The sequence below is a fragment of the Chamaea fasciata genome, unplaced genomic scaffold (genome assembly GCF_029207755.1).
Source record: "Chamaea fasciata isolate MVZ Bird 193981 ecotype frontalis unplaced genomic scaffold, bChaFas1.0.hap1 SCAF_2, whole genome shotgun sequence".
NCBI classification, from domain to species: Eukaryota; Metazoa; Chordata; class Aves; order Passeriformes; family Sylviidae; genus Chamaea; species Chamaea fasciata.
Window position 1 is genome coordinate 3,979,877 of NW_027094087.1, and position 19,828 is coordinate 3,999,704.

The 19,828-nt window shown below is 38.8% G+C and overlaps 1 protein-coding gene across 3 annotated transcripts in view; it reads left to right on the forward strand.

Moving 5' to 3' along the window:
- EPHA6 (EPH receptor A6) overlaps positions 1–9,642 on the forward strand; it is a 355,785-nt gene extending 346,143 nt beyond the window's left edge. For all 3 annotated transcript variants that reach the window (XM_066207884.1, XM_066207890.1, XM_066207900.1), the window contains 3 exons: positions 3,427–3,620; positions 5,958–6,107; positions 9,049–9,642. In XM_066207884.1, the coding sequence (XP_066063981.1) occupies positions 3,427–3,620; positions 5,958–6,107; positions 9,049–9,163 (459 nt within the window). In that variant the 3' untranslated portion in view covers positions 9,164–9,642. The remainder of the gene's footprint in view (positions 1–3,426; positions 3,621–5,957; positions 6,108–9,048) is intronic.
- The last annotated feature ends 10,186 nt before the right edge of the window (positions 9,643–19,828 follow it).

Consider the following 19,828-nt stretch of genomic DNA (forward strand, 5'->3'; position numbering starts at 1 on the left):
TAATGCACTTCTTAGATGTGTGGCAGGCACCAGAGGTGTCCATTAATTAGGGTTGCTGCACAGTCTGTCGTGTCTTATTGCTTAATTAATAAACATTAGCCAAGATACTGAACTTTCCAAGGAAACTAGTGTACTGATGAACAGATTGTGCTAAGAATCTGGCTTGCTAATGCTCATGTGAGGGAAGGAAGATTTATATTCCATGCATTTGGTTTGTAGAACAGCTGTGAGTGAAGTCTACTGGGACACCTGTTAGAGGCCACCATATAAATTGATGCATGTTGCAGTGCTGCAGTATTCAAAAAGAAGGAAAAACAAATGAAAAGAATATTTAGTGGGTTGTAATTGGTATGCAAGGAAACTACTGTAGCAAACAGAATAAAACTTCTTACACTCCTAAAAGTTTCTTGTAATACTGAAAAAAATCCAACTTATCCTAATATAGTTCTTTCAACTCACAGATATCAAAACACTTGGCAGGCGCCTGGGATTGGCTCTGTACCATGAGGCAGGAGCAGCTGCCTCTCCCTCCTGGTAGATTTTTCAGATGTCAGGAGGACATAGGGACAAGTCCCTCAGGACTCTCTTCTGTCTCAGTCTCATTAAAAAAGCTGTCAGTTAACTTTTGAAAGCAAGAATCTCTGTTGCTATCCATAATGAAACTATCAGGAAGATTACAGCTTCATTTTCAGATGGCATTTTTGCCAATTGCCAATTATTTTGAAATTGAACATGTATAAATTTTGTGTAGAAGTCCGTAAAATACTGCTCAGGCAATCATAACCAATATTTCATATTAACTCTGTTAATATTCAAACTTCACAGCTATGTCTAACATCAAACAAGCTGTTGCTGTATCCTTCCTGTAGATGCAGATTTCCTGACTGATGTGGTGCTTTGTCAGCCTCAAACTGACAAGGGAAAAAGGCATTTGAGAGGAGTTAACGTGTAAAATCTTAACATATTTTATAATACACAATTTTATATTACTAAGAACAGCTTAATATTTTTTTCCCTTTTGGATACATGGATATCTGATTTCTCTGAATAGAGATGGGTGCTATGCATGTGGCAGAGCAAGAGCTAAAATAAGTATATAAATAAATGAGGAACTAAAATGCTCTAATTCTTCCTTTGAGACTTGATTCCCATTGCAGTATTAGACACTTATCACATCTTTACTCTTGCTTCTTAGACTCTAAAAATAATACTTTCCTCACAAGGGATACTAATGAGGCAATATTTCCAGTTTATTTTTATAATGTGCTGGTATTAATGAGAAATTATAATTATCCCAGTACCAGCTGGCATTTTTCTTCATACTGAAATGTTCCTTTTGAAAAAGAGAGGAAACAAAATGCACTGTGACTTCATTCTCAGAGATATGTTAAAATAAAGTGTGGCAGAGAAAATACGTCTGGAAAATTATGGTTGCTTTTACGTTTTTCCTGAATAAATTAATTCAGCAAAACCTCATCAGCCCTCTATTGTTGTGTTGAGCAAATGCTATATGTCTCTGAAAAGTAGAACAGCTTTCTTGTTGCCTTCCAAACAAAATACATTTCATAAATTCCACGCTTGCAACAGGCACAGTTCAATGTAAAAATTTTGGTGTCTGCATTTCTGGGCTGCTAAGGATGGTCTCTTCAGCGGCCAGTACCAACTAAGCTCTGCCCCTCTCTGTCAGGAGTGTTCTATGAACCTCCTTCTGACAAACTGCTTGAGATGCATTCATAATAAATTTAAAAATAAGTGTGAATAAAATTCCATGCACACAGTTGAGTTTTGCCCATCCTGAGCCTGCAGAGGCATTTTCATCACTGGGAGGAAAGGTTTCTAAAGGAAATATTTCCCTGGAAATGTAATGGTGGCTTTTTTTCCCTGTAACAGCAGCATGTGCATTACAGGACCAAGTCACCTGTGTTTATAAAACACAGACAAGCAGCTGTGAGCAGCTACAAAAGCCTTGTTCCTTTTCCTGCCATGCCATCAAGGGGAGCTCAGGTCCTAGCACAGCTTCATTACTCTTTTTTATTTACATAATGCCTGCAGCATACGCATTAGGTATTGCTGAGCAGAGCCAGCATTAATTCAGAATTCAAACAGAAAACAGGAATATATTCCAGGATAATAAGATTGAATATATTGAAGGCAGAGCTGGTGCTGTAAAACACTGATTTGCTGTAAACAGTTTAATGTAACCCCTTCCAGCTGCATTAACATGTCTGCAGCATGTACACACATCTGTGTGCAAACGATGAATGTCTCCTTGCAGCACAGTGGGTATCAATGCAGCAGGTATGTTCCTCCTAAGTGCACTGTGGGGTTATAAATATTGTGTGCAATCATTTGTGCATTAGAAAACATTTAGCATTGGCTGGGTTTTTATGTGGGAGGGTTATGCCTATGTGGTAAGGTTGGTCTTTTTCCTAGCTTCGTTTTTGATGAGCCACTGACTAGTTTTGCATTCCTTTTTACACAAAAAAAAAAAAAAATCCTGACTGTAATTTGTAACATCATCCCCACTGCTATCACCACTTACTGCAGAACTTCCTGACCTTTCCTTGTGTTTTTTAAATCTTACATAGGATGAATCCATGTAAGCTGTTACGAATCCATGAAGCTTTCCATGGACCTTACCTACTTTTGCTCACTCCTATCAAGCCCGGTTGCTACTCCTCTTTTCAAACAATGTTTTAGGCTACCCATGTTACTAAAAATAAGCTTACCCTCAACTCCAGTCAACTGTAATTTTTCATACCTGTGGCAGCAGACCTGTTTGTTTCTGAATCCTTACCAAACACATTTTCTGTATCTGCTGAATCTGAAGGTCTCACTCACTTTAGGGTAATACCGTAACGTTATTAACTTTTGTTTACTCATAAACATCTCAGACACTCAGGTTTCTGAGGTAGAATGCTGTAACTCGGTGTGGGGGACATTGCCAGAATTAATCATACTCAGCAGAAACATGTGAATACCAAGTAAATTTGTCAGGTGCCACAATGTGTATTTGCGATGCTTGATTGTACTGGGGTGTTGCTACACACAAACACTGTGTCAGAATGCAAATATTAGAGCGTGGTGGGATGCAGTGGCCACACCAGGTGAGTTTGTGGCCCTCTGAAGTGGATGAAAATGATGGTGGTATTGGTGAGTTCTTTATTCCCCTCCTGCTCTCTGAGCTGTTTGAAGAAGACGACCGGTGACCCTAAAAAAGTTCCTACTGTGTTTCATATTCCTACAAAATACTTCCTGTCTCCTCTGGTCACACCCCTGCCAGTCCTGATTGCCCGAGTGAAGCCCCAGCAATGCATAAAGTGAGGGTGGCTGTGCCACTGATAATTTATCATCCCCGGTTCCTAATTGTCAGTGTCACACCGTCCTTTCAGCATTTAATGCCGGGTACATATTGTATTTCTGTAGGTCATATTGTCCATCGAAGAGGGCTACAGGCTTCCAGCTCCCATGGGCTGCCCAGCTTCTCTTCACCAGCTGATGCTGCACTGCTGGCAGAAGGAGAGGAACCACCGTCCCAAATTCAGCGACATTGTCAGCTTCCTGGACAAGCTGATCCGCAACCCCAGCACCCTTCATACCCTAGTGGAGGATGTACTGGTGTAAGACTCTTTGGTGCATTTTGGTTTTTTCATAACACATAGTGGCTATCATTCCATGGTTTAGGGCATTAAGTAGGGGTGGGAGAACTACAAAGTTCTGAGTTCATAAAGCCATGCAGGTTCAAATAATTTCAAACCCCTTTTAAAGTTTGCCTTATTGTCAATACACTGTTGTACAAGGAGGTTTTTTTCTGAAGCCATGCAGATTAAATTAGGTATTTTTATCATTATTTTTGTCCGAATTCTGTTTGTGCACTATCTATCCTTAATCTTTGTGAATCTCTGTTCTTTTTTTGTGTGTGTGTCTTTTTCTTATGTGCTTGTTTTCTCTCTGTAATTTTTTTTCTCCATTCAACAGCCTGTCTCTCCATCTGACAGTGCTCAAGGAATTTCTGAACTGCCTTGGAGTAATATCCTGCAGAAAGTAGCTGTGTCTTGGCTTGCTAAATCTTTATTTGTCTGCAGCAGTGACCAAAGAAGAGATTATGCTGTTACCATCCCACAACAAATTCTTGATACTGTTGGCCAGGGTTTTTGGTTGTTTTTTGTTTTTTTGGGTTTTTTTCCATTAAGAATATTTCAGAAATTAATGCAGCCACAGGATAAGCAAGGCTGCAGCAGAACAATCTGTCAGTGTTTGTAGGCTTATTGATCCAAGCTGTCCTTGCATATCAGCCGAAATCAGCAAAGGTCCAGGTGGCCTCACTCTCTTCTGTCACTAAGAGTCACCTTAAGATAAAAGTGCTTTCATGGAGATCCCCATGGGCTTGTAAGGGGTTCTCAAGCCCTCAGTGGGGCTTGCTGAGACCCTTTAAATGTTTTTGAGAAGGGCTGAGGAGCAAGGCAAAATTGGGGCTGGTGCCTTGCTGTGGGAAAGGCTGAATGGAGAAGTTGGTAGGAAAACCTGGAGTGAGGGCTACAGCCATTTCATCAACACAGACTAGGAAGATTTGTGGGATTAAATATCCATCCCCTAGAGTTAGCATCCTCTATGTTTATATGCATATAAATATATATATATGACTTGCTATTTGTACTTGGATCACTTCATTTAGCATCAGAGTAATGTATTTTTATCTCTTTTTATTTTAAATCATAACTTAGGGTCTAAAAAATCTTACCCTTTATGATTGACTTCACCTGCATGGGAAAGGTTTCTCCATTCATTTGAGGATGCTTGATTCAGTTGTTGGGTAACCTTCTTATATAGAATCATAGAGTAATTCAGATGGGAAGGGACCATGGTAGGTCTTTAATTACAGTTTGTACTTAACAATGTTCTCCTGTCCTTCAGCTTCTCCCTCTGTCATTGTGATAACACGAATGAAAATGACTGTACTTAGTGTATTTGAATATGTGTGGGTGAAACTTGGTACATGAAGACATGAAGTTGTGTTGCTTCCTACACTATGCATTAAGTGATGTTCTATCAGTAAATGTTGGCTGGCTTTTGCTGTCTCAATTTTCATTTTCAATAAATTGTGTCTTTCTCCTAAAGACTATCATAAAGCTTTTGCAAACAGCAGCATGCATTTTCGGCATTTTTTTCACACAGTTTCTCTACACAAAATGCACAAAGCCAGTGGAAGCTGTGAGCCCTCCCAAGTGTGGCACACAACAGAAGACTGGAAATCAGTGCCCCAAAATTGCAATCTTTCGTTTTTTTCTCCCCATCTTTCTGTTTCAGTTGTGATAATATTATGGGGAAAGAACTCAAAAAGAAATGTGACTAAATTAGCTCCTTCGTTTTATTTGTTACTCTATGTAATTCTGTGTAAAAGCAAAGATAACACATTTTATGCTGTTTTGCTTTTTTAACGGTGTTTTAGCTTTTGAGTACTGTAATCAAAGTGTTCCTGTAGCATAATGGTATCACAATTAGGAGCCATCTGGGGTGGGGTGATTGGAGATAAATGTAAAAATCATCTCATGGCGGTTTAATTTTTTTAATTGCATCTTATGCTAAATTTTACTTCTTGTCTACATTGGCTATTGTATCAATGAATTATTATAATCCTGAACATGTCAATCTGCAAGGAAACATTCTGTGGAACAAAAGTAAGAGCACTGGGAGAGGCCTTTTCCTCAGTGTGTTACTGAGCTGCAGTTCTTTACTAAAATGAATTGTTTAAGTCGTGCAGCTTGGCAGACTGACATGATTTATAAGTTTTAGACAACAGGTTAAAGAGTTCCTCAGTTAAGGTCCAACCTTTACAGCTCAGACTCCTCTCTCATTCCGTCTGCATTTTAGTAAAAGCTGTGTCTACCAGGGTAAATTGGTGTCATATTTTTTATTGCTTGGTAACCTTTGCTTTTTTGTTGTTTGTTTGTTTACAGAATGCCAGATTCACCTGGTGAAGTTCCAGAATATCCTTTGTTTGTTTCAGTCAGTGACTGGCTGGATTCCATAAAAATGGGTCAGTATAAAAATAACTTCATGGCAGCAGGTTTCACAACTTTGGATATGGTTTCAAGAATGAATATTGAGTAAGTATATAATCTGTTATCCCTACAGTGACCAATTAATCTGAATTTGTATGCTGCAGACACACAAATATTGTGGAGTATGGAACCGTGCTTTCATTTCCTTTCCTCCCTCAGCTAACAAAAGACAAATACAGTCATTTACTAAAATAACACAAGATAACTGTATGATGGAGAGACCCAGAACTGATAGATCTGCCCTGTGACCACGCCAAACGACAACCAAAGGCTGGGCAGTGAGTGTGTTTCTTGGGGAATCAGTTTTGATCTAGACCACCAAAATCAGGGGCAAAAATATTTTCTTACTCTGACATGAATATCATCAAGTCCTTTTCAATCCTTATGAGAAAGTTCTTCCAACTATCTCTGACACCACCCCATTGTTTTGTTTTGTTTTTTTAATGCAAACCCTGCACTCAGTATACTTTGTTTGGGCAAACTATGGATTCATATGGTAGCATGACGATGGGATCTTTATTCCCTTTATTCCCTTCCCATGAATTTCCAATCTTTTTTTTTGACGCCAGGACTGCTTGTATTAATAATGGTAGCTGTCAGTTAAGATTGAGGAATTTTTTGTGTAAAGTTAGGACTGATTTTCTCCCATGTGCATCACCTCAAATTTACCTACGTAGAACTCCATCTACTGCATTATGGCATAGTCACTGAGTCTTGTGAGATCCTTCCAAAACTCTGCACAGCTGCCCCTTTCCCTTCCTACCCTAAACAATTCAGCCTCTCCTGCTGAGTTTTTCACCTCTTGCTCACCTGTCTTCCCAGACCATTTACTGATTTGTTGAACAATAATGTTCAGCATTATCCCAGCAGAGGTCCCTGCAGATTTACATCAATAACTACATTGTAAAACCTGACAATTTACTGCTAACCTCCTGTCTTTAAACCAGTTATTTAGTCATGCAAAGACCATGTTATGCTTCATACTGTGTTATACCCTATATTACACAGAAGTTGCTCCTCATTTTCATTATAAAGCTTTTGTGAGGACTATTCTCTAAAGCTTTTGGAAATCCAGGTGAGGTGTATCAAATGGATCATCTCCCTCCATTGGAAACAAGTAATTTTATAAAACAGAACTTTTATTTGCAAAAGCCATGGTGACTCAAGTAGCGCATTTATCCAAGCACCCAATAATTTTGTATTTTCCTGTAGTTTCTCTTATGCCCTGTAATGATCACAGACTCAGGGGTCTGTAGTTCCCCAGATCTTCCCTGGAAACATTTTGTCTGGCACCATGCTCCATACTTCAGGCACCAGGAAATTTTTTAACATGTGGAGCACAGCTGGAAACTCCCTCTCACAAAGTCCCTTATTTCATCTTCAGTTTCTTTTGGAACTTTTGCCTAGATATAATCTTGTCTGGACATGGGTTGTTGCTTGTTTTTCAGTTTGTCCTATAATCGCTCCTGCAGTCACTTCAGAAACTCTGGCAAGTTCCCCCAGAAAGGATCTGGCATGGGAGTTACTTCAGTTTCTTCCACAGTGAATGTCAATTCAAATGGTTAAGTCTTCCAACAGTTGCCACTCTTTCAGTGATCTTTTATGCCCAAATCATCATTAGACTCTACACATTTTATGGGAGGTTTCTTGTGCCCAGTGATTTTGCAAAAAGATTTATTATAAATTTTATTTCTTCTATTTTATTTGTTGGGGTTTGTTTTTTTCTGTTTGTTCCTCAAGTTCCTTTTTAGTCTGCCTTTCTGTGCTTTTATAGATAGTCTAAGGTTATCATCCTTTCCACTTTCTTTAAATACCATTTCAACCTTTTGAAAGATTCCCTCTCTCTTCAAATAATCTGTGTTACACAAGACCTGCTGGCTTCTTCCTGTGCTTTATCAGGCCTTCCTTGATAAATGCTAAGCATCGGTCTTGCATTTCTAAGACCACTCTCCACTGCAAAGCTTCATTCTTTACACTGACTCCTTTTAGCTTCTCAGATGCTCAGTGTTTTTGCTGTCCTCAAGTGCTGTGTGTCATGCCCCACGAGAATGTTAAGCCTAAGCACATAATATTTGCAAGCTCTCCAGTGGTTCCTCAGCTGGAGGATACAGCAGCAGATATCAGGAACTGCACATCTGAAACTCATGAAGGCCATGCCTTATCCCATGAGCTCCTTTACTGGTTGTATCATACAGTTTTTGAGGATAAGCAGGCAGTATCGCTGTATGTCCCAGTGTGGGATTTGCATAATTGACAAATCTGGCACATCTGAAGTTTCCTGTCCTCAGCACTTCTGTGATCTGTCTCAGATCTTGCAGCTGGGGGTATTTATAGAAAAAGAAAGTTGGTGGATTGTGCTGAACTCTGGTGGCTGTTGAGTTCATTCCTGCCAAGGAGTTGAGCCCTGTGAGTGACAAGAGCTACCCACTCTGGGGTGCAGGGCTAGATGAGATGAAGGGAAACTAGGAGGGAAATCAGGGTCACTCTGGAATATTCATTGCTAATTTGATCTTTATACCATCTCTCACTATGTCACTACCATTCCCCAAATCATCAGAAGTCTGAAATAAATATCTGAAATAACAACTTCTGTTATTTCTGCCTCAGAGTTTCAATACTGAGTGTATAAGCCCCAATCCTTTTCGAGCCTGAGTGGGAAACAGTTGCTGCAATCACATTACTAAAAACGGGCTGATTAGTCCTTGAGATTTGGAAAGATTAGTTGACCATTAGAATCACAAAAGCCCCAGTGCTCTAAATATATTTTTTATTATATTCTATTTCTTAAATAACTGTTTTTAAAAAATTGAAATTGACAGATGCAGAAAAATTGAACATTTGCAGCTTTCTTATATGCTGTAGCCAGGAAGGTAAACTGTCCTGGAGTCCTGGAGAAGAAGTCATTATATAATTATATAATTATATTCTTTTGTGCATCAGAGGCTTTATTGTATTTGCATCCAAGATGAAACTTTTTATCTTGCAGTGACATTAGAAGAATTGGAGTTGCACTCATTGGACACCAGAGACGAATAGTCAGCAGTTTACAGACTTTGCGGTTACACATGATGCACATACAGGAGAAAGGATTTCACGTATGAAAGTAATAGAAGCAACTGTGTTTTGTGCCTCAGCATTTCTAAAATGGAAAAATATTCTCATTCTTCCCTCCTGCTCTTCCCAACTTCGAGAACTGCAGTCTCCAGTTCAGACTATTCAAGTACTTCTATGTTAATGCTTCCAAACGGGAATTTTTAATCACACTGCACAGCTCCTCCACCAGTTCTCTGCCGATAAAATCCTGGCCTACTGCAAGACTCTTGCTACACATTGATGAATAACTCAGCATGGATGTGTAACTTTGTATAACAGTATTTGGGAAACTTTCATGGACTTACTTGAAAGTAGTAATCTATTTGGCCTGGTGTGGCTTCTTTATCGATGTATTTAGAATTTGCTGGTAGATCAAAAAGTATTTGACTTCTTTCATGTTCTGTGACCATGTAACTTCCAACACCAAATGTGCAATCAAAAAGAAGTTTAACATAAATATTTATTTTATCTCTTAATTAAATCCAAATGTATGTGTCCTATCATTATATTACTTTCTAATTGTTTGAATGCTGGTAAGCTGGTGCCTCAAAACATTAGTATTGTTTGCAGAAATGACTGATGATTTTATGTAGCGAGTTTTCATTGTGTGGATAATTGGAAGCATAGTGAGAGTAATCTGTTAGAAATCTTAAGGAAGGTTCTTGATTTTCAATTGCTTTAGCACTCGACACTTTTTATGCTTTAAATCTTAGATTAGGTTGGAAAACTTGTTTATCCTTGGGATTCCTCACCACCCTACAACCCTGGTTTGTTTTTTTTAAATGTAATACTCAGCATTTGCTCCCACTACTGGAAAACTGGTTGTAGTGTTCCCATGACCACATGCAAAACACGGTTGTCAGCTCTGTTGCGGCACACAGATTTCAGAAAAGCTTTCTGTTTCAAACATGCAGGTCTCTGCTGTTGGGTAGGGAATCATCTCCAGCAGCAGCAGCAGCAGCAGAGCTCAGAGGGCCAGCCATGGATGGGGTGATGGGATCATTCCCGTGGGAGCAGGCTGGCCATATCCTCCTCCAGCCTAGGGCAGCCCTACAGCCTCACTGCTGCTGGAAGTTACAGGCTGCAGGATGCAATGACCTTACACAAAGGCAGAAAAGAAGATGCAGGACAGCAGTGTGGTAATATGTTGCCTTGAGTCTACTTCTGACTGCTTTTAGAAGTTAAAAAGCAAACTCTGCTGAAATGGAGCTCTGGTCATTGCAGGCCAGATCTTCATTTAGTACAGATCTCTAAAGGACATCCGAGGTATTACCTTTAGAACCCTTCAATAGCCATATTTACAGGCAAGAAAACGTCAGCAAAGGCCTAACATCATATTTGTACCTCTAAGACTTCCAGCTTCCATGTTTTACTCAGACAACTGACACAGCCGTGCTGGGCTACATTTGCAAACCTTTGCATGGGATATGCACTCCTGGGCGCAGTGGCATGGCCACGTGCTGTGGGAACCCCACAGATCTGCAATGCATGTCACATGTAACCCTGTGCAGACGCTTCTCTTCATTCCTGTGTCCTTTGGAGGGTGTTTTTTGAGTTCCCTGGCATTCCAACACGCTCGAGCATTACAGCTCTTCTGTTAAAACGTGCATTTGGGTGATTAGTATAATCTGTGTGTATATCAAAAGGAACTATCTGCTTCGTGTAATCATAATGGTATTTACTGCTTCATTTTACAGTTTGTAAATCACAAGGTATTTCCTAAGTCTTCGAAAAGGCTGCCATTGTGTATCAGTGACAAAGAATGAAAATCAGAAAGCAACTCAGAAAAGATTATGCTTCCAACCAGATCACAGAGTAAGACACATGAGGCCTGATTCACTGTTGTCCATTTATGTTGGAATAATTGCATTAATTTAGGTGAGATAACAGTAATGCACTAAGTAAACCTTTCTTTCATTAAAAAAATAAAATAAAGGGCAGATGTAACTGAGGAGCAAGTTTTCCAAAGACCAGGAGTCATTGGTGTTCTACAATGCCAATTTGATGAGCTTGTTTAAAGAAGGGCAGCTTCAGTCCTATGGTAGCTCCAAAGGTAATTTTGTCAGCAGGAGTATTCCCACTGAACTCATCAGTCTGGCACAAGGACACGAGTTTTGCAGGATCCCAGCCCTTCAGTGGGGAAAAAAACCATCTGTTCTTTTCTGTGACTGTCACTTGAAAAATTTTGCCTGAATTCCACATCTGAATACGTTTTTGGTAGAGGTGCTCTTACAGAAAGAAAACGTTTCTAAAAATACTAACACACCACAGAGTAATTTAAAGGTGGATTTTGCTTCATCATTTTATTATCCATTTTGCCCATCAGTCCTTCCGTGGCCAACAACAGGACATCTGTGCAATGAGCCTTTGTCACAATGAAATCCATTACTGAGGAGGTATGAGTCTGTTATTTGTTAATGGGGTTTCAAAATCAAACCATGTATGTGCACTTTCAGATTGTCTTTTGCCAGTTTTTTCATTCCTGGTAGTGAGAATGCAGAATTGACACTGTTACATGCACACAACCTGGATATATTTCATGAAAATTAATTTCTAAATTTATCACGCTACTGAAAATATTTTTTCAATAGAAAAAATTATAACTAAAGTAAAACATTTATGAATCAGATATATTTTTTATATAAACAAGAGTTTGGGTGACCAGAAAGGAAAGAACAAGGGATTCTTTGAGTGAGCACATTCGTTAATAACATTGTAAATCCAGGATTTTGTGGGTTTATAGAGCTTGTTTTTCTGTTGTTGTTGTTGTGGTGCAGTATGACACTTTCCTAATAGTTGATGAAATTTACGTTTTCCCCATTTTTGGAAATATTTTATTTGCTCTTGTGCTGATTCCTAGTCTATTCTTGCTTTTGTTTGGAGATTTTTTTCAATTTTTTTTAATTTAAAAACAAACAAAAAACAACCCTAACAGGTGTTGTTTTTCAAACATGAGCTTAATTCTGTACAAGCCACAAATGTATATGTGAAATTAGAGTAACTTTCTTTGTTACAGGAAATTCTTTCTTCAGGAGGAAATTAGCTCTAATTATCCTGCATATTGCAGTGTGCAGTTGGAGTTTAAATCTGACAAATATAAGAAAATTTAATTGGCTGTTTTGGAGAATCTGGCCCACTTACAGAGTGCTTTATGACTAAAAGTACCCACTGAAAGTTCACAAAATAAAGTGTGTGCAATATGCAAGCAACAAAAAAAAAAAAAAAGATTTTATAATGTGGATGTCATAAAGAAATAATTGTTACCTGTTTCTCTGCATTCAGCGACAGCTCATCCCTTCAGGTATCTGTGCTTGGTCAGATGAATCTCATGCCTTAATTGTGCCCAGTCGTTTGGCTGAACCTGTGAAACAGAGAGGGTCTTGTTCATGATGTTCTTGGTGTTAAAACTGAACAAGGCACAGCAGAAGGTTTTGTAGAATTTACTCATGAGGTGTTTGCACATTGGAATTACTGAGAAACAACAGAATGCCATGAGGTGAAAGGAAGAGAATCGAGCCATGAAGTTTAAATTTTTCTCCAACAAAATTAACCCTTTTTGTTTCTCATAAACTTAAATCCAATGAAAGCTTAGAAACATGCCATGCTTCAGGACATCAGACTGCATAAAGCAATCCTTTACTTGCAAATAGTGCACTCAACAATAAACTCAAATAAATTAGTTCTTCTGGCCAAACATTCTGTGTCCAGTATTGTACTAGGCATTACTTGGATCATTCTGACACAGAACTCATAGACTGCAGTACTTTGATTTTTACATCACTTAAGACTGACTATCCATTTGCCATTTTTTATATGATGAGCATAACACAGGGCTTCATTAATTTCTTTTTCAATGCAGATTCCTCCAGCATTCAAAGATGGGTCATAAGTAACATACAGACCTCCTTTATCCAGAATCATCTGAGATTTACCATGAGGAATAGCTGGGACTGGGAAAGTGCCTAGTGAGACTGCACTCCCCACAGCAATTTCCATGTCAGAATGACCCCATGGGACCACATCAGCCACCAAGGTAAAGCAGCACAGAACATTCTTGACCTTGTATAGAAGAGCAGTTCCTCATTTCCAGCTGGCCCTGTTGTAAACTGCAGCATTTATTGAACTGTTTTACCTCAGCTGATGGAATGGTTCTATGGGACACATTCTGGCAGCTCAGAATTCTCTTACGAACACGGGGTACCTGTAACTATCCTGTCATGGGCTCACACTGTCTTGGAATATTCCTTCAGAGAGTGGAAAGCAGGACTTGCCTCTAATCCGGTCCAATATTTCTTTAGTTAAAATCATAATGAAAAGTCTGTCTTCCATTGCGTGTTCCAGGAAAAGGACTAAAAATAGAGACACTTGTGGCATTTGCACATGGTCGAAGAACTCTGTATTCCGTTAAACAGTTTTCTTCCAGAATACCCTTGTTCACTAATTGTAATGAATCTTTCCTGAATAAATGGCAAAGATAATTTCTTTTTTATAATAGTACTATAATTATTTTTTTGAGAATGAGGGAAGGATGTGTTGGGCTGGGCTAACTGTTAGTAGGACAATGATCTCGAAATCTCCTGGGGAGACAAATGAAAGCTCTGGAAAGGAAAAAAAAACTCCCTAAAACCTACAATAAGATAAAGAGGGAAGAACTGTTCATACTGTGCCAAGGAGCTCTAACAAAAACCCAAGAGTTGCATAAGACAGTGCCAGGTGCTTACAGCTGACAAAATTTTCTACTACCACTTCCTGTATTTAGTAGTGCACGCTGCTCATCCATGAGTGTTGTATATAATTCCTCAGATTATGGACCAGGATATGGTGAGCATGTTGTGATTATAAAATATTTGTTTATATGTGCATAAGGAATTGTAAATAGAATGTATATCATAATATCAAATTTTTCAAACCTATACAACTAATTACCTATTACCAACAACACTAATGGGGTTTATTTGCTCCACTGGCTTTTAAAATTTTTAGTGGCATGCACTGTGTGAGCATAGTTCTTCCCAAAATTCCTTGGCTTTTTAGCTGGAAATGTACAGCCTCTCTTTTCCTCCATTGGTAGAAAAAACACTTTCAAACTGGCTCAGAGAAAGCTGCCTGCTCACCCTTCTGCTGCCACCTCACCCGACCCCTTCCTGCTGATTCTCTTCCATTCAGCTAATTACTGTACAAATTAGTGATCCCAAAGGGAAAGAAAGGTGTCTGTGAGCCAGCAAAACTAGGAAGATGGAGTCCCTGCTATAAAGAGTTTACAGCTCCTCTGCTGAAATCACCAAAGATGTTTACAGAATATATAAATTATTTTCTTTTAAATGGCTGTTTATAGACACCTAGGAGGTTAAATGAGGGGAATTTTCAAAGGAATGTGAGTAAGGATATGACAACATATAGTATAAAAAGATAAGCTGAATTTTAAAACGGAAAACCAACAACAATGGTTGACGAAAAATCTAAGGTTAAAAAAATGGATTAAAGTATATTTCCATATTTTGTATGTGAAATAATGTAACACCAGTTCAATGAAATCTATGTGTGTATATTTTTTAAAATATCCTGCATGAGTATATCTTACTTTCCTTTCCTGCAAGCGATTTCCCAAGTACCTATCTCTTCCAGAAAGGTTTAGTATATTATCTGATCTTTTCATACCTGAATAATTAAACTGTAACAAAAAATGGAAGTTCTGACAGTCAAGATATAGGGGGGGAAATAGAATTTAAAAGATCAGTCTCAAAGTAATTTAAAGTTTTCACATCTCTTCTACTTTGTTCCTGTCCAAAATTTTTACCTGTGTCTGTCTGATAACTTGTTCTGCACACATCTCAGTGCCACCTCAGAAACTCCTGAATCTGTAAACAATTCTGAGTTTGTGCAGCTTAATTCATATAAAAAGGCTGATGTGAAATGGGACTTTACAAGACTAGAGTTAGGCATAATCAAAAGTCAAAATCCCTATAAAGTATCTGTAAGACAGCATGAGATAACATATTTTGCCTTATTATACTAACACCTCTTCATTTCTGACAATTCAGTGAAGAACTGGTCAGCAGCAGCATGTATGTTGAGTGGTAGGTGAGCCAAAACCCTGAGACTGAAAACCCACCGATCAAAGAGAAATCCAGATCTTTGCATTCTGAACTATGGGATGTCAAGGGGCTCAGGAGAAAGTAACTTTGAATCTGGAAAATCAGGTTTGGGAGAAATCTGCTTTGGAACACAAATACTCATTTCTGGTTGTGGATGATGAAAAAGTGCCCAATGAAACAGTCTAGGGACTATTTTCATACTATCATCACCACATAATGCTCTGAGTGATACAAAGAAAAAACCCATTATTTTCTGATCATTTGGGATCCAGCCCAGGACAAAAAAACCAGGTACAGTTGTCATAACTTATATTAGAATTTCCAGCAGACAGAATTCTAAATGACTAATTGTTCCTATAGCTACATACTGACTTTCTTGAGAGGAACTTAAATAAACAGTAAAAAGTAGAAGTCTCCAGTTAATATTGGCTTAGAAACCGAGTTTTCAGTTTTCTTTCATTCAGACTGGTCTTTAACTGAAAAGTATTAAGAGGAAAAAAAGAAAAGCATAATAGGATTATTTTTTTTTCTTTGAGAAGCTGTGTGGTCTGAGCTGTATAATTTACCATCACAGTCTGCGTACAATAGGATTAGCTGGAAAAGACAAAGTGCAGCCAGTGTTCCAAATCCGTAGATTATTTTAATCACAAATTGTCAATTTGGGAAGTTCCATTTTTGTCTTGGGCAAGTTCTGCTCTAAAACGCCCAGTATTTCCAAATCCTGCTGAATGGTTTTAATGAACATCTCGATTAATTCCTGTGAGAGTGATGTGCCTGTGAGGAATTAAAAGTTTCTGTGTCAAGAGGCAATAGTCTTGCTGTGATCTAAATCCATGGGAGTTTGTTGCTGACTTCCGTGGCAGTGGGATGAAGCCCAATGTCCATATATTCTGTAGGTAGGCTTCAGCTCTCCTTTCCTGCACCCCACTACTGCCATGGGCAATTTGTTGTTAGAGAAGCAGCACTACTGGGACATGAGCTGTCTTGTTGTTCAAATGGTTTGCTAAAAGTTTTTGCTGGTTTTAATTGCTCTGTTGAAGCATTTCAGGTTGAGATGTAGGTTGGTCCCTCAGGGCATGATCCAAAGTCAGGTGGATCCGTAAGAAGAGGACAAGTGAGTGAAACAGGTTTTGAATCAAAGGTTTCTACAGATTTTCCTGGAACAGATGGCCTCATTTACTGGGGAGAACAGAGTGCACTGAGCCTAAAAGACAAGGCTGCTGCCTCAGGGATGTGATCAAGTAGGCGGTGGTTACCTTCAACATGGAAAAGGTAAAATGCAAGGTACAAAAGTTGGGTGCTGCAGTGTTTGTTTTAGTCTCTGGAATGGGTGGTCAACTCTGACACTGGAATTAGTAACCTAAATGACCTACACATGTAATAGGGGATCTAGCAGAAATGGTCTGGGCTGGTGGGGTTTTACTCCCCAGATAATTTCTCAAACTTCTGGGTTAAAATTCAGGATGAAACCACCAGCCCCATCAAACAAACAGAACCTCCAAAACAAATAGGACTTTTCTATCTTTCTTTTTTTTTTTTTTTCTAAACATAAATCAGGATGCAGTATGATCTCCCTTTCATAGTACAAGTCTGGCTGATGATTTGCCTCTTTGAACAAGCTGCTTCATACTCCTGGTGCACTGCAGTGAGTGTTTTCAGATTTGCCAGTTAATGAATGGCACAATAGCAAATAAAATAAGAAATGCCCTCTTAGTGGTTCCATTTATTGGATTCTTTCACTAATTCCCTATCTGAAGGAAACCATCCCACTCCAAGATTCCTAATAATAAAAACTGGAAGCATTTTACAGCTTAATGGCCATGATTCTCTATCTGCCTCTCCCCAAGAAACAGTGAGCTTGGAATTGGCATTGTAGCAGTTTTACTACCATTTCTTCTGCAGCAATTTCTTCTCCCAACTCTTCTAAGTAAGGTTAAGAGGTCTATTTCACACTTCAAGTGGGAAAAGCTGTTTCTTTGTTAACTCTTGTGACAGGATTCAATGTTTGTTGCTCTTACCTAGAGCCTTCCATCTGCTTCTGTTGAGGCCAGTGTCAACATTCTCTGGTGGTATCAGTTACATCACACACAGCACTGCCGTGACTGAAAACCCAGGGACATAAAAAGGGCTCATTCTTCTCTGGTGTGGTATAAATCCTACTGACTTTGGGAACTTCTCTGCACTTCTCAGGATTGCGCCTGCAGTTTAGCAAGAAAAGAAAAAAATCTTTAAAAGATCACATGAAACCCTGTTTACTGAAAGGCAATAGTTTGTTTTCTAGCAAAGCATCATTCATTGATCCAGTTGGAATTAACAGTTTTAATTTTGTCATCACTTTTTTTAAAAAAACAAATCACTTTGACCTTCAGAAAAAAAAATTACAAAAAGAATATTTTACTACCTTCCAAACATCAGCTTTGATTTACTTTTGGAAGATAAGTGGTTGGTATGTTTTCTCAGGATAGCCTCTATCTATTTCTGTGTGTTGGTTTTAAATGTATCCGAATTAAAAGGGGTTTTAATCTCTGTCTTTTCTGTGAAATTAGACTGTACAAAACTAAATATGACTGCTCTTCATAGTTTGCTGTTCTAGCATAGCCATAAAATGTATCAATGTATGTGTATATATGAATAAATATTTGATGACAGACACTTTAGATGCTATATTTAAGCAGCCATGTCAAAACTTCAGAGGTAGATGGCTTCAAAAGCAATGGCATAGTCATAATACTCGCAAATTATTTTACAAAATCAAACCATGGCCTCAGCACAGATCTCATATCCTTACCAGTAGTCTGAAACCCACCTTTTCTTTCGAGACCCCTGCTAAGGTTTGTTTTGCCATTGCTTCTTTAACCAAGAGGTATTTGAATAATGACAACTCCCTGTGGCTCAGTCCTCAGCACTCAGCTCCCAGCAGATGCTGCTGTGCCAGAGGCTCTGGCTCCCACCTCCGTGGGGCTGAGCTCATTCTGGGAGACTGAACATTGCACAGCCAGTGTCCATGCTTCCCCCTGGGACTGCCCCACTCCTCAAAATTCCTTTTCTTCGCCTAATCTGTCTCCCATACGCGTCCCACTGCATTTTCTTCCTGCCTGTTTATGACGGTACCGTAGGAATATCCACGGAATAAAAAGCTTACCCTACTGATTTGCAGTCCCAAGGGGAATTTGCATTAGACGTGAAGTTGTTATTATTTACTGAGTAGTGGTGTTATCTTCTTTTCTTTATTATTATGATTCTATTCCTATGATACTATGATGTTTCATGTAAATTTTCATGTGCTGGCATGCCTACAAGTTAATAGTGTAATAGAATGCTCAGCTCTCAACATTAGAGTGTTTTTAAGGTGAATTGCATCACATATGCCATCTCTTTGCAGAAAGAATATGGGGTTTGGCAAAACTACCTGCTGAGCAACATAATGAGATTTTTGTACAAAGTACAAGTTATTGATTATTATTGTATTTTATTTTTCTATGATTTCCTAAGAGGCATTATCAGGTCTTACAGATGGGGTAAGCCTGTTTATTAAGATATTTATTAGCAAATAAAAGTTACAGTACTGGTGGTTACTTCTGCATTAATAGTGTTTGATTTGCCTTAAGTTACTAATATAATGATCCACAGTGAAGCCTGTCATACATGACCATGCAAAAAAAATAAAAAAAATAAAAAACCAACCAAAAAACCCCAGCTGCTTAACACAGGGTGGTGTACTAATAAAGATGGACCAGCAATACCCTCCAGCACTTGAGATGCTTCAGAGTTGTTTCCTTCAGCTAAAAGAATGCTCTTCTGTGCTTACCACTGAGCATTTATGCTCAAGAAGCACCCACAGTTCACAGCATCAGGGAAAAAAAACAACTGTGCACATTAAAAGCTGCAAATAGCCGTGCTCTCTCCTTCTTGGGAAACACTGTGAATCTGAATTTTAAATGGCTTTTAATGTGCTATTAAGATTCTGCAGTACTGTTCACCCTCCTCATGGTGATTCACTGAGCCATGCAACTCCTCTGGTATTTGTCAAAGCTTTCACTGACAAAAGCAGTCTTAAAACTGATCATATTATGTAAATAATGCCAGGGCAACGCAGGACGATTCACAAAGAAGTGAATGCCAAATACAACAACGAGACCCTATCTCAAAAAGCTTGAAGTTATAATGAGCCTTTCATTGCGTAAAATCGCATGCATGCAATGCAAGAGTGAACAGAAGTAGCTGTAGAGTGACAGGAAATGAGTGTCAGATGCCCACAGTCCATTACATCCTGATTATTTTACATGGGAAGAGCTTTCGCACCAAGGACTGTCAGGTTTAACACAGTGTACACACATAATGAAAAATGAATATTTTCATTTTAGATCTGGTTACGGAAATGCCTTTGCCATTCTGTGTTCTCCACTGAATTCGGAAGTGTTCCTCAGATATGGGCTGATTTCAAATAGAAGCACCCTCCTCCATCATACATACACCTCTCAACTTGATTAGCTTTTAGAAAGTGCCTCACCACAGAGTTTCACTGCAGGATTAATGCTGCCTGCCTTTTCCTTTAGTGGCTCACAATGCCACTGGCAA